Source organism: Symphalangus syndactylus, chromosome 14 (genome assembly GCF_028878055.3).
Source record: "Symphalangus syndactylus isolate Jambi chromosome 14, NHGRI_mSymSyn1-v2.1_pri, whole genome shotgun sequence".
NCBI lineage: Eukaryota > Metazoa > Chordata > Mammalia > Primates > Hylobatidae > Symphalangus > Symphalangus syndactylus.
The window spans coordinates 55,332,931-55,344,691 of NC_072436.2; the positions used below are offsets into that span (position 1 = coordinate 55,332,931).

General features: G+C 42.1%; 1 protein-coding gene across 1 annotated transcript in view; it reads right to left on the reverse strand.

The window, feature by feature from the left end:
• Positions 1-11,121, reverse strand: part of LOC129461858 (exportin-1-like) — a 39,131-nt gene extending 28,010 nt beyond the window's left edge. The window contains 11 exon segments of the mRNA XM_055241305.2: positions 140-183; positions 186-336; positions 2,164-2,322; positions 3,627-3,755; positions 5,411-5,530; positions 5,596-5,644; positions 6,417-6,503; positions 6,803-6,897; positions 8,979-9,023; positions 9,237-9,298; positions 11,038-11,121. Coding sequence (XP_055097280.1) covers positions 140-183; positions 186-336; positions 2,164-2,322; positions 3,627-3,755; positions 5,411-5,530; positions 5,596-5,644; positions 6,417-6,503; positions 6,803-6,897; positions 8,979-9,023; positions 9,237-9,298; positions 11,038-11,077 — 981 coding nt within the window. The 5' untranslated portion in view covers positions 11,078-11,121.
• Between the last annotated feature and the right edge of the window lie 640 nt (positions 11,122-11,761).

Below are 11,761 nucleotides of genomic sequence, written 5' to 3' on the forward strand. Positions count from 1 at the left end.
CCCAAAGTGCTGGGATTACAGGTGTGAGCCACCGCGCCTGGCCATAGCTAATTTATTTACATAGATTAGAAGTATTTGCATTCAGACCTCAAAACCACAGTATGCAACAGGAAGAACACTCTACCAACCACTCTGTTACCTTGAATAACATGGGCAAATATAGCTGTCTCCTGGGAGGAACATAAAATGTTGACTTCCAGAAAGCAATGGAGAGGCAGATGTAGAGAATGGACTCTCTCTATAAAGTTCAGCAGCCAAATGATTCCAGTATTCGAGACAAGTTTTAAAGATTTCAGTTTCTTCTACTTCAGATACCAAGAACATATAATGAAGGGCCTACACAGAAGACCAAAACTATTAAAATAATTCTTAAACATTACCAACTTCAAATTGCTTTTCACTTGTTACACCTTAAGGGAAAATAAAAATTCATGTTTTACTCATCACAACTCAGATTTCAATACTTATCAAATAGACAGTAAACTCTGGAGTAACTCTGCTTCTTCTGACATGCCCTAAAGCACTTCAAAAATCTCTCACATAGTTGTTGATCAATACGTATTTTTATCATGTCTCCTAATGGAACGACATTTATTTAAAAGGCCTTGGGTGCCAATAGGCAAGTGGTATCAACAACCCAAATGTGCCATCACAGAGGAGAGAACAAACAAAATACTGAATATTTATACAATGAAAATATTCTTCAGCCATGATAAAAAGTGAGGTATTGATACAGGTTACAACATGGAAGAACATTGAAAACATGACGCCAAATAAAAGAAACCAGACACAAAAGGTCACATGCATGATTCCCTTTATATGGTATAATCAGAATAGATACATCTACAGAGACAGAAACCAAAATAATGGTTGCCAGAAGTTGGGGAGAGAACAAAGGAGAAAGTGACTGTTTTATGGGTAAAGGGTCACCTTTGGGTGATGAAAATGTTTTGGATCTAGGTATTAATGGTTGTATAACATTGTATATATACTAATATGCCGCTGAATTGTGTGTATGTATGTGTATATATATATATTTATGTTTACATATATATACACTTAAGTTTACATATATATATACACACTTAAGTTTATATCTATCTATATATATTTATCTATTTATGGGGGGGGCGGGGAGAGATTTTCTTCCTTCAGACAGAGTCTTGCTCTGTCACCCAGGCTGGAGTGCAGTACTGTGATCTTGGCTCACTGCAACCTCAGCCTCCTAGGCTAAAGCAATTCTCGTGCTTCAGCCTCCTGAGGAGCTGGGATTACAAGCACGTGACACTAATTTTTTTGTATTTTTAATAGAGACGGAGTTTCACCATGTAGGCCAGGCTGGTCTCGAACTCCTGCCTCAAGTGATCCACCCACCTCCGCCTCCCAAAGTGCTGGGATTACAAGATGAATTGTATATCTTTAAATGAACAAATGTATGTTATTTGAATTAAAACTGAAATTTTAAAATAAGGTCTTTGGAATTTTAACCTTAGAAATGATATAATAATTAATGGGTGCAGGAAATCAACATGGCACATGGATACATATGTAACAAACCTGCACATTGTGCACCTGTACCCTAAAACCTAAAGTATAATAATAAAAATAAAAATTAAAAAAAAGAAATGATATAATAATTAGTAATTTAATTTTCATTATAAATTTTTAGTCCTAGCTTTTTTTTTTTTTTTTGAGACGGAGTCTCGCTCTGTCGCCCAGGCTGGAGTGCAGTGGCGCAATCTCGGCTCACTGCAAGCTCCGCCTCCCGGGTTCACGCCATTCTCCTGCCTCAGCCTCCGAGTAGCTGGGACTACAGGCGCCCGCCACCATGCCCGGCTAATCTTCTTTGTATTTTTAGTAGAGACGGGGTTTCACCGTGGTCTCAATCTCCTGACCTCGTGATCCGCCCGCCTCGGCCTCCCAAAGTGCTGGGATTACAAGCGTGAGCCACCGCGCCCGGCCAGTCCTAGCTTTATGGAGAACATAAAATCAGAAAACTGGGCTTATAACTGTAATTCAGAATTGAGAATATATATAATGCACAGATCAAATATTAAGTAATAAGAAATCTCAAAACGTATATACATTTTGGAAAAAAGGCACTTTTAAGAGTTATTAGTAGGTAGAGCAGAATTTTAGGAGCAAAGGCTCCACATATCTTACCTCCATAAGAGTTTCCCTGAGATTCAATCTTTTTTCTATAAGTTGATCATGTTCCTTAAGAAAGGTGCAGAGAAACAAACTGAGATTTTGAATAAAGTTCTGTTCATCATCTTTTCCATTTGAGTACGCAAGTTGAATACTTGTATTTAAAGGAAGCATCTGCAAATTTTAAAAGGGACAATCAGTTTGCATTTTATAAAACAACAAAAGACACTTATATTTTACTATTTTTTTTTTTTGAGACAAGGTCTCACCCTGTCCAGGCTGGAGTGCAGTGGTATGACCAAAGCTCACTGCAGCCTCCACCTCCTAGGCTCAATCAGTCCTCTCACCTCAGCCCCTCCCGAGTAGCTGGAACCACAGGTATGTGCCATCACGCTAACCTAATTTTTAATATTTTTGTAGAGGCAGTATCTTGTTATGTTGTCCAGGCTGGTCTCGAACTCCTGGCTCAAGCAATCCTCCCACCTTAGCCTCCCAAAGTCCTGGGATTAAAGGTGTGAGCTATCGCACTCAGCCAACACTATTAACACTATTGTTTTTAAGCCCTAATATCCCAACACCCTTTTGCTAATATTAAACCACATACAGAACTCCTAGGTCCGGTACACCTATTCTTGTATCTCTAGGACCTAGATTTTGACTCTTCTCAAATAAATTACATTGCAACTAGTAAGGCCGCTATCACGGCCTTTAAATTTTTCTAGTATTGGACTTAGCCCTTTCTCACTGACATTGAAAATGTAAAAATAATCAATTCATTCATTCAGATCACAAACATACACAGTAATCTATCTTTCCTTGCTTTTTAAAAGAGACAGGGATTTGCCCTGTCATCCAGGCTGGAGTGCAATAGTGTGACCATAGCTCATTTTAACTTTGAATTAATGGGCTCAAGTCATCCTATTGCCTCAGCCTCCAGAGTAGCTGGAACTACAGGTGTACAACACCACAGCTAGCTATTTTTTAAATCTTTCATAGAGATGGTCTGGTTATGTTGTCCTGGTTGGTCTCGAACTCCTGGCATTAACTAGTCCTCCCATTCTGGCCTCCCAAAGTTCTGGGATTACAGTATTAACCACCACGCCTGGCCATGAACACAGTATTATGAATAACCTTCTAGATCATTTAATAGATAACCAATCAAACTAGGGCTGAAAAGAATTCCTTCAGACACAATGTTAGGAACAAGTCCCAGGTTTCCCACTGTCTGGTCAGGTATCTCCCATAAGACCAAGCTCCTAAAGTATGCAGAAATAAATTACCACAACACACCCCAAACCTGAATTTTAAGAAATTTTTGGAAACATCATAAAAATTTGTAGCTTACTACAAATTTTATGTAATAAATACAAGATTATGGCTTATCTATGATACATTGTTCTAAAGTAACTCATTTGGAATTTGGTATTTTCTAAGGCACTAAAATTATTCAGCCAATTTTCAAGATAGTATTATATTACCTGCTTTAGTTGCATCATTGTCAGAGTAAATAGCGTTACAAATTGTTCTTTATATTGGCTTACACTCACACCAGCAATCTCAGTGAGGCACTTCAGAGAGACATTTCGAAACACTGGAACATTCAGGAACTATTTAAAAGGGGGGAGGGAACCATAAAATTAATTGGCCTGACACACACTTTACTTAAAATTCACAATTAAAAGGAAAAAGGCTTTAACAAATATAGGGGTAGACATCAAAAACAGGCCAAGTGAATGAACATATTTTATCATGCAGATATACTGAGGGAATTTTATTGCCTACCCAACATACAGTAAATGCTTTAGGAGCAAACTGTTTATTTGTTTTTTTGAGACAGAGTCTCGCTCACCCAGGCTGGAATGCAGGGGCTTGATCTCGGCTCACTGCAACCTCACCTCTTGGGTTCAAGCGCTTCTCCTGCCTCAGCCTCTCGAATAGCTGGGACTATATGTGCATGCCACCACGCCCGGGTAATTTTTGTATTTTTAGTAGAGACAGTTTCGCCACGTTGGGCCAGGCTGGTCTCGATCTCCTGACCTCGTGATCCGCTCACCTCGACCTCCCAAAGTGCTGGGATTACAGACGTGAGCCACCGTGCCTGGCCTAAACTGCTTTATTTTGATGTGTCCTTAGACATCTAAAATAACAAGGCTCCTTAACAACTTTCCTAGAATCTGTGATATGACTTTTAGGAATGTTATACTTTCTGTGTGATTGCTTAGAATTTTGGGAAATGCTCAATATATCTAAGAGTAATAAGAATATGGGAAAATTGGCTTATATATTCTATTGTTGAGAAGATAAACAGTTATCGTCTGGGGTTGGAAATCAGGGGGCATTAAAACCTTAAAAATAAACATACCTAATAATCTGGTAATTAAACATTAAAATATTTAAATAATGTTTGGACACTTGCATAATATCTTATGTCTGAGAATGTTCTCTGTAGGACTGTTGACAATAGAAAGGTTTTTACATAACTTAATTAAGCAATAAACTGAGCATTCAAATACTATAAATCCATATTATGTTACCAAACTAAACTACGAAGTTGAAGAGGTCAAGTTATAATGTTCCAATTAGATACTTAATTTATTCATTATATCAGTCAAGAAAACATCTGAAAATATAATACAACCAACTGGTAACAGTGATTATCTCTGGATAAACCACTGTAGAACTTTATTTATTTTGAGACAGGGTCTCGCTCTGTTGCTCAGGCTGGAGTGCAGTGGCACGATCTTGGCTCACTGCACCTTCCGCCTCCTGGGTTTGAGATTCTCCGGCCACAGCCTCCCGAGTAGCTGGGACTACAGGCATGCACCACCACGCCTGGCTGTTTTGTATTTTTAGTAGAGATGGGTTTCACCATGTTGCCCAGGCTAAACCATTATAGAACCTAAAGAAGATGTAACATGGTATCAATTTTAAATTATCAGTTAAAAGATGAACTGTTCATTTTTCAGAAATAGCACTTGAGTTACCTCAATGTAACTTACTCAACTAAAAGATAGCAATATAATCAAATCCATTGTTTGTTCAAAATGAATTCATAAAATTACATGGTATAAGTGGCAGAATCAGATTTGAAACTCACTTTAAATAATTTACTAGGTGTGAATATAGGAAATTTCTTCTGAGCAGTGTCCTCATGTTAGAAACAAGGTTAAATAAGGTTCAGAATGCAGAGATGAGAGCTTTACATGTGAAAAGAATATATGTGGCTATCCAGTGACAAATAACTGAAATGTATTCACTGTACCTTATAAATTAATGTGCTGATTAATTTGGTCTCAAAAATATATCCCAGGGGAATCCAGTTCAGAAATCTGAGCAACGTTTCCAAGGTTGCATGTACAAGTGGAGCATTTTGAGAATTTTCCTATAACAAAACACACTTGTAAATAATTGCTTTCCTATTATTTTTAAAAATGAAATAAAAAACACCACTACAAACTGACACAGTTGAAATATCTGTGAGAATTCATTGCACATGCTAAAAAAAAAAAACACACAAAAATATCAGATTTAGAAGACACAGAAATAAGTATCAGTTATCTATAATACTAATAAAAATGATTAAGGCCCAGTACAGTGGCTCATGCCTGTAATCGCAGAACTTTGGGAGGCCATGGCAGAAGGATTGTTTGAGACCAGCCTGGGCAATCCAAGGGGAAAAAGATTTCCTAATGACTACAACAAATGTTTAAAACTTAATGGAAGTGTACCTATAGTTTATACCGGTTGCTTACTATTAGAGGCAAATCTAGTTTTCTGTTTTGTTTTGTTTTAAAAAGAACACTATTGTTAACAATTGGGGAACTGATAAGAAGCAGAGATAATAACTGATTTGAGGCCAGGCGCTGTGGCACACACCTGGAGTCGCAGCTATCCAGGAGGCGGGGGTTGCGGTGAGCCAAGATTGCGCTGCTACCCTCCACCCCAGGCAACAGAGCAAGACTTGTCTCAAAATAAAATAAAATAACTAATACATACGTTTGGACACAAATCATTTGCTTAGAATCTATTAACTAGTTACCATACAAAACAATTCCTGAAGTGTATCTTGAACAATTCACTTTTCAACCTTCAGAGGTAAATTATTAGGCCCCATCTAGGACTATTTCTTAATCTGTAGTTGAAAACCACTACAAGCAATTTAACATATTACTGATCATAGTTCCTTAAAATATCTACAATTTACATCCAAATTGCTTCAAATTGTTTGAGAAATTACTTTAAAATTCTAAAACATAATTATTACTTGCCTGTCTTTTAAATGCTTAGATTTGACTTGGGTTATCTGTCCACTAGAGAAATCAAATACTTCTTCACTCAAGAGTTTAAGAATCACCGGGCCGGGCACGGTGGCTCACGCTTGTAATCCCAGCACTTTCGGAGGCTGAGGCGGGCGGATCACAAGGTCAGGAGATCGAGACCACGGTGAAACCCCGTCTCTATTTAAAAATACAAAAAATTAGCCGGGCGTGGTGGCGGGCGCCTGTAGTCCCAGCTACTCAGAGAGGCTGAGGCAGGAGAATGGCGTGAACCAGGGAGGCGGAGCTTGCAGTGAGCCAAGATTGCGCCACTGCACTCCAGCCTGGGCGACACAGCGAGACTCCGTCTCAGAAAAAAAAAAAAAAAAAGAATCACCATATTATTTTGACAGAGACTTTCGCTGGTCCTACTTGCTCCAACAATATCACTGATAAAAGTTGGCCAATGTTTGGGCCATTCTCGTTTCAGTATCTAGAATAAGACATGAAATGTTAATCGCACTTCATTTCTCAAAGGCAAATAAAACAAACTTCAAAGAAATTATGTAATGGATAAAGGCAGGAGTAAGGATAAACCACTTTTCATTTTCTCCTCCTTTATTAAAGGAAGAAATGTGCCACCCTCTTCACCATACTGGGTAGAAAACAAAACACAGATAAAGTCTTTTATCTTAATCACCCCAGGACCCTTTTCAATTATCCTAATGAAAGGTCCAATCTGTCTAATGGGTCTGTCTATTAGTATCTGCCTGATAGATATGTAGAAATTATTCTAGGAGGCCGGATGCGGTTGCTCACGCCTGTAATCCCAGCACTTTGTGGGGAGCCAAGGTGGGTGAATCACTTGAGGCCAGGAGTTTGAGAACAGCCTGGCCAGGCTAGGCGTGGTGGCTCATGCCTGTAATCCCAGCACTTTGGGAGGCCGAGGTGGGAGGATCACGAGGTCAGGAGTTCAAGACCAGCCTGGCCAACATGGTGAAACCCTGTCTCTACTAAAAATACAAAAATTAGCGAGGCGTGGTGACGGGTGCCTGTAATCCCAGCTGCTCGGGAGGCTGAGGCAGGAGAATCTCTTGAATCTGGGAGGCAGAGGTTGCAGTGAGCCGAGATGAGGCCACTGCACTCAAGCCTGGGCAACAGGATGAGACTCCATCTCAAAAACAAACAAAAAACACACACAAAAAAACAAAAAAAAAACCAACAGCCTGGCCAACATGGTGAAACCCCGTTTCTACTAAAAATACAAAAATTAGCCAGGGGTGGCGGCACGGGCCAGTAGTCTTAGCTACTGGGGAGGCCAAGGCAGGAGAATTGCTTGAACCTGGGAGATAGAGGTTGCAGTGAACTGAGACGGTGCCACTGCACTCCAGCATGGGCGACAGAGCGACACTCCGTTTCAAACAAGAAAAAAAGAAATTATCCTAGGAGATTCAAGGATCTAACTATTGGTGATAAAAAGTGACCGGTTAAGACAGCTTATTATTGGATGAAATTTGAGCCTTGAAATGTAGTAGGGTTTGGATATACGAATTTAGAAGAAAGGAGGCACTGCAATCAGGGCCTGAATAAACTTCTAACCAAAAGCCTCATGAACTGCATTATATTTGTATGCAAGTCTGGACTATTTATGGCACACATAAGGGATTTCCCAATTATAAAAATGCATGTTAACCTTCTTTATATTCTCTCCTCTTTCTCCCCATTCAGAGAAGGGCTAACAGAAAGCTCTAAAGTATAATAAAAGCTGGAGTTAATTGCTGAATACACTAAAAGTTTTGGAAACTTGGATGTTTCTAAATCTTATTTAAATAGAAGTTACTGTTTTTTCCCCCACATATACCAGGGTTCTCTGGAAAAAAATTTATGATATTACTATAGAAAACAGATAAACATAAAAATTATAAATTTAGTCTACATAGACAGTTTAAGGACTAAGCATGGAAATCAATTAGAAGGACGAGGAAATCAAAGGACTGAGATATATGCAAAGGAAATATGCACAGGCATATCCGAAAATTAAAAAACAATCTGGCCAGGTGCAGTGGCTCACACCTATAATCTCAGCACTTTGGGAGGTCCAGGTAGGTGGCCCACCTGAGGTCAAGAGTTTGAGACCAGCCTGGCCAACATGGTGAAACCCTGTCTCTACTAAAAATACAAAAAATTAGCCAAACGTGGTGGCAAGCATCCGTAATTCCAGCCACTCAGGAGGCTGAGGCAGAAGAATCGCTTGAACCCGGGAGGCGGAGGCTACAGTGAGCCGAGATCGTGCCACTGTACTCCAGCCTGGGCAACAGAGTGAGACTGGGAAGAGCAGGGCAGGGCAGGGCAGGGCAGTCCACGCTGCAGCCATATAAATGATGGCTTTAACGTTATTTGATGATTCCTGCCACAGCAAATTAACATTCAAGTACTAGACAGTAGGTTACCTATTATTGTAAGAATACTATCACTACTTCTGCAAAATATTAGTATACTTTATTTCCTAAGTAGGTCAAACATTTTGTTCAAATAATAAGCATAATTCTTCTAAGGAAAACAGTTAAAACTTACCTGAACAAGGATCATATTTAATTTTCCGATATACACCTTTTCTTTCTAAGGAAAAGTAAAAGATTAAATGAGAGCCTGAGGTAAGTATAAATAAGAATATAACCATAGACAATCCTCCTAACAAATGATTACAGCTCTACTGCAAATGACTGACTGTGCATATGTGTGACTATGTGTCTTGACAGAATTAGGTTGTAGTCAGACTCAATATCTAAATGATTTTATGCTCTCCCAATAAGCTCCAAAATAAACTCTTACCTCTACACAAGTTGGGTCAGATGATGTCTTGATAATGAGGCCAACAACGTATTTTTTTATTCCTATTAAAAAAATTGCACGTAATAAAAAAAATTGTTGAGTTCTTTCGTAGCATGCAAATAAATTTTGAGAACTAATTAATGTGGGAATGGAAAGACTAAGTAAAATCAGTTAATATACTCTAATCCCATCACCAGTATTGGCATTTAAAAAAAATTCTGGCCGGGTGCGGTGGCTCACGCTTGTAATCCCAGCAATTCTTTGGGAGGCTGAGGTGGGTGGATCACCTGAGGCCAGGAGTTCAAGACCAGCCTGACCAACATGGTGAAACCCTATCTCTTCTAAAAATACAAAAATTAACTGGGTGTGGTGGAATACTATGAAGCCATAAAAAAGAATGAGTTCATGTCCTTTGCAGGGACATGGATGAAGCTGGAAATCATCATTCTCAGCAAACTTACACTGGAACAGAAAACCAAACACCGCATGTTCTCACTCATAAGTGGCAGCTGGCCGGGCGCAGTGGCTCACGCCTGTAATCCCAGCACTTTGGGAGGACGAGGTGGGTGGATCACAAGGTCAGGAGCTCAAGACCCGCCTGGCCAAGATGGTGAAACCCCATCTCTACTAAAAATAAAAAATTAGCCGGGCGTGGTGGCAGGCGCCTGTAGTCCCAGCTACTCAGGAGGCTGAGGCAGGAGAATTCCTTGAACCTGGGAGGCGGAGGTTGCAGTGAGCTGAGATCGTGCCACTGCACTCTAGCCTGGGTGACAGAGCGAGACTCCATCTCAAAATAAATAAATAAATAAATAAATAAAAAATAAGTGGCAGCTGAACAATGAGAACATATGGGCACAGGGAGAGGAACATCACACAATGTGGCCTATTGGGGTTGGGGGGCAAAGGGAGGGATAGCATTAGAAAAAATACCTAATGTAGATGATGGGTTGATGGGTGCAGCAAATCACCATGACACGTGTATATGTATGTAACAAACCTCCACGTTCTGCACATGTATCCCAGAACTTAAAGTATAATAAAAAATTGAAAAAATAAATGGAGAAAGACAAGAATGCAGAATTGATCATACCCCATACCTCAGGGAAGCAGAGGAAAGGGAAGATGACTATAGGATCAGCTTATTCTGGAATAGATTCTTGAAGGGCTGGACCTGGGGCTAAGGAACAGGAGAGAAAAGCCTCTTCTATGTACCTTGGTATAATCATACTGACTCCTAATAATTACTGTTTCCTCAGTAAAACTGTTGAAATTTAGAACAACACTCTTCAAATTAGCCACTAGGGGGAAGGGCAACTAATTTTCTTTTTTTCTAAATCGTTTAACCACATGAATTAATATATAGAAAACTACACTGCAGTGCACATTGTCCCTCAGCAGGCGTGGTGGCATGGAAGGACGCGAACGACCCAGGGAGTGGCGGGCGAGGAGGGAAGGGGAGCGGGTGCGAGGCACCCGCGTTTTCTTGGGGCCCGGGAGGGCAGGGGAGAGGGTGTGAGGTGCCTGCCTCCTCGCGGGTTGGGAGGGAAGGTGAGCAGGTTTAAGGCGCCTGCCTTCCTTGGGGCCTGGAACGGAAGGAGAGAGGTTGCGAGGTGCCCGCCATTCTCGGGGCCTGGGAGGGAAGGGGAGCGGGTGCGAGGTTCCTGCCCTTTGCGAGGCTGCAGAGCCTGCTGTGTCCGCTTTCCCGCCCACTCTCCGACCTGCAGGCCCACGGCGCTCAGGGTAACAGGGTCCCCAGCCCCGGAATCAAATCCCTGGGTCTCGGAACGCAACCCACACAAACCTGGACCCTGTCTCTCGCTGGCGAGGAGTCGCCTTCGCATGCAGACGTGGAGAAGTCGCCTCTACCCGCAGCTCCTCCCGTGGACCTAGGCCACCTCCCCCACGCCCCTCCCGGAGCCCCCCAGACCCTCCGTGGCGCTCCTGGTCCCGCCCCCACTGCCCGCACTCACAAAGAGCCTGAGCTTCTCCTCAGGGGGCGACTTCCTCAGCCAGCCGCTGTACAGCACGTGGCCACTTCTCATGCTTCCGCCGGCGGCGCCACTTCTGGGCCACGAAGACAAAGGCGCAAATGCCGGGTCAGGTGGGCACAGCTCCCAGCAGGGTGAGGGGGACGGCAGGGAAATGGGGGCCGCAGCTCACAGTGAAGGTGGGGGAGACAGGGCGAGAGGGCGTTGCTGGAGGTGGGGTATGAAGGACGGCTTGCGGTTCCCTGGGACTGCAGGGTAGAAAGCGCAGTTCTAGGGGAGGTCCGGGTCAGAGGTGAAATTCGTGGGGAGGGCGGGACCCGGGCGCAGGTGCTCACAGGCGAGGGCGGGGTTCAGGTTCCAGCTGGGCTTTGAGTTCTGGTTCAGGCTTCCACCTGTGGTTCCGGTTCCAATTTGAGGTGGAGTTTGGGATTAAAGTTTAGATGAGGCCTCTGGTTCAGGGTTTGCGTTGGGTATTGGGGTGGGGATTTGCACCCTGGGTCAGCCTGGGTGCATCTCATCGGGACCACCGGGGCGGGG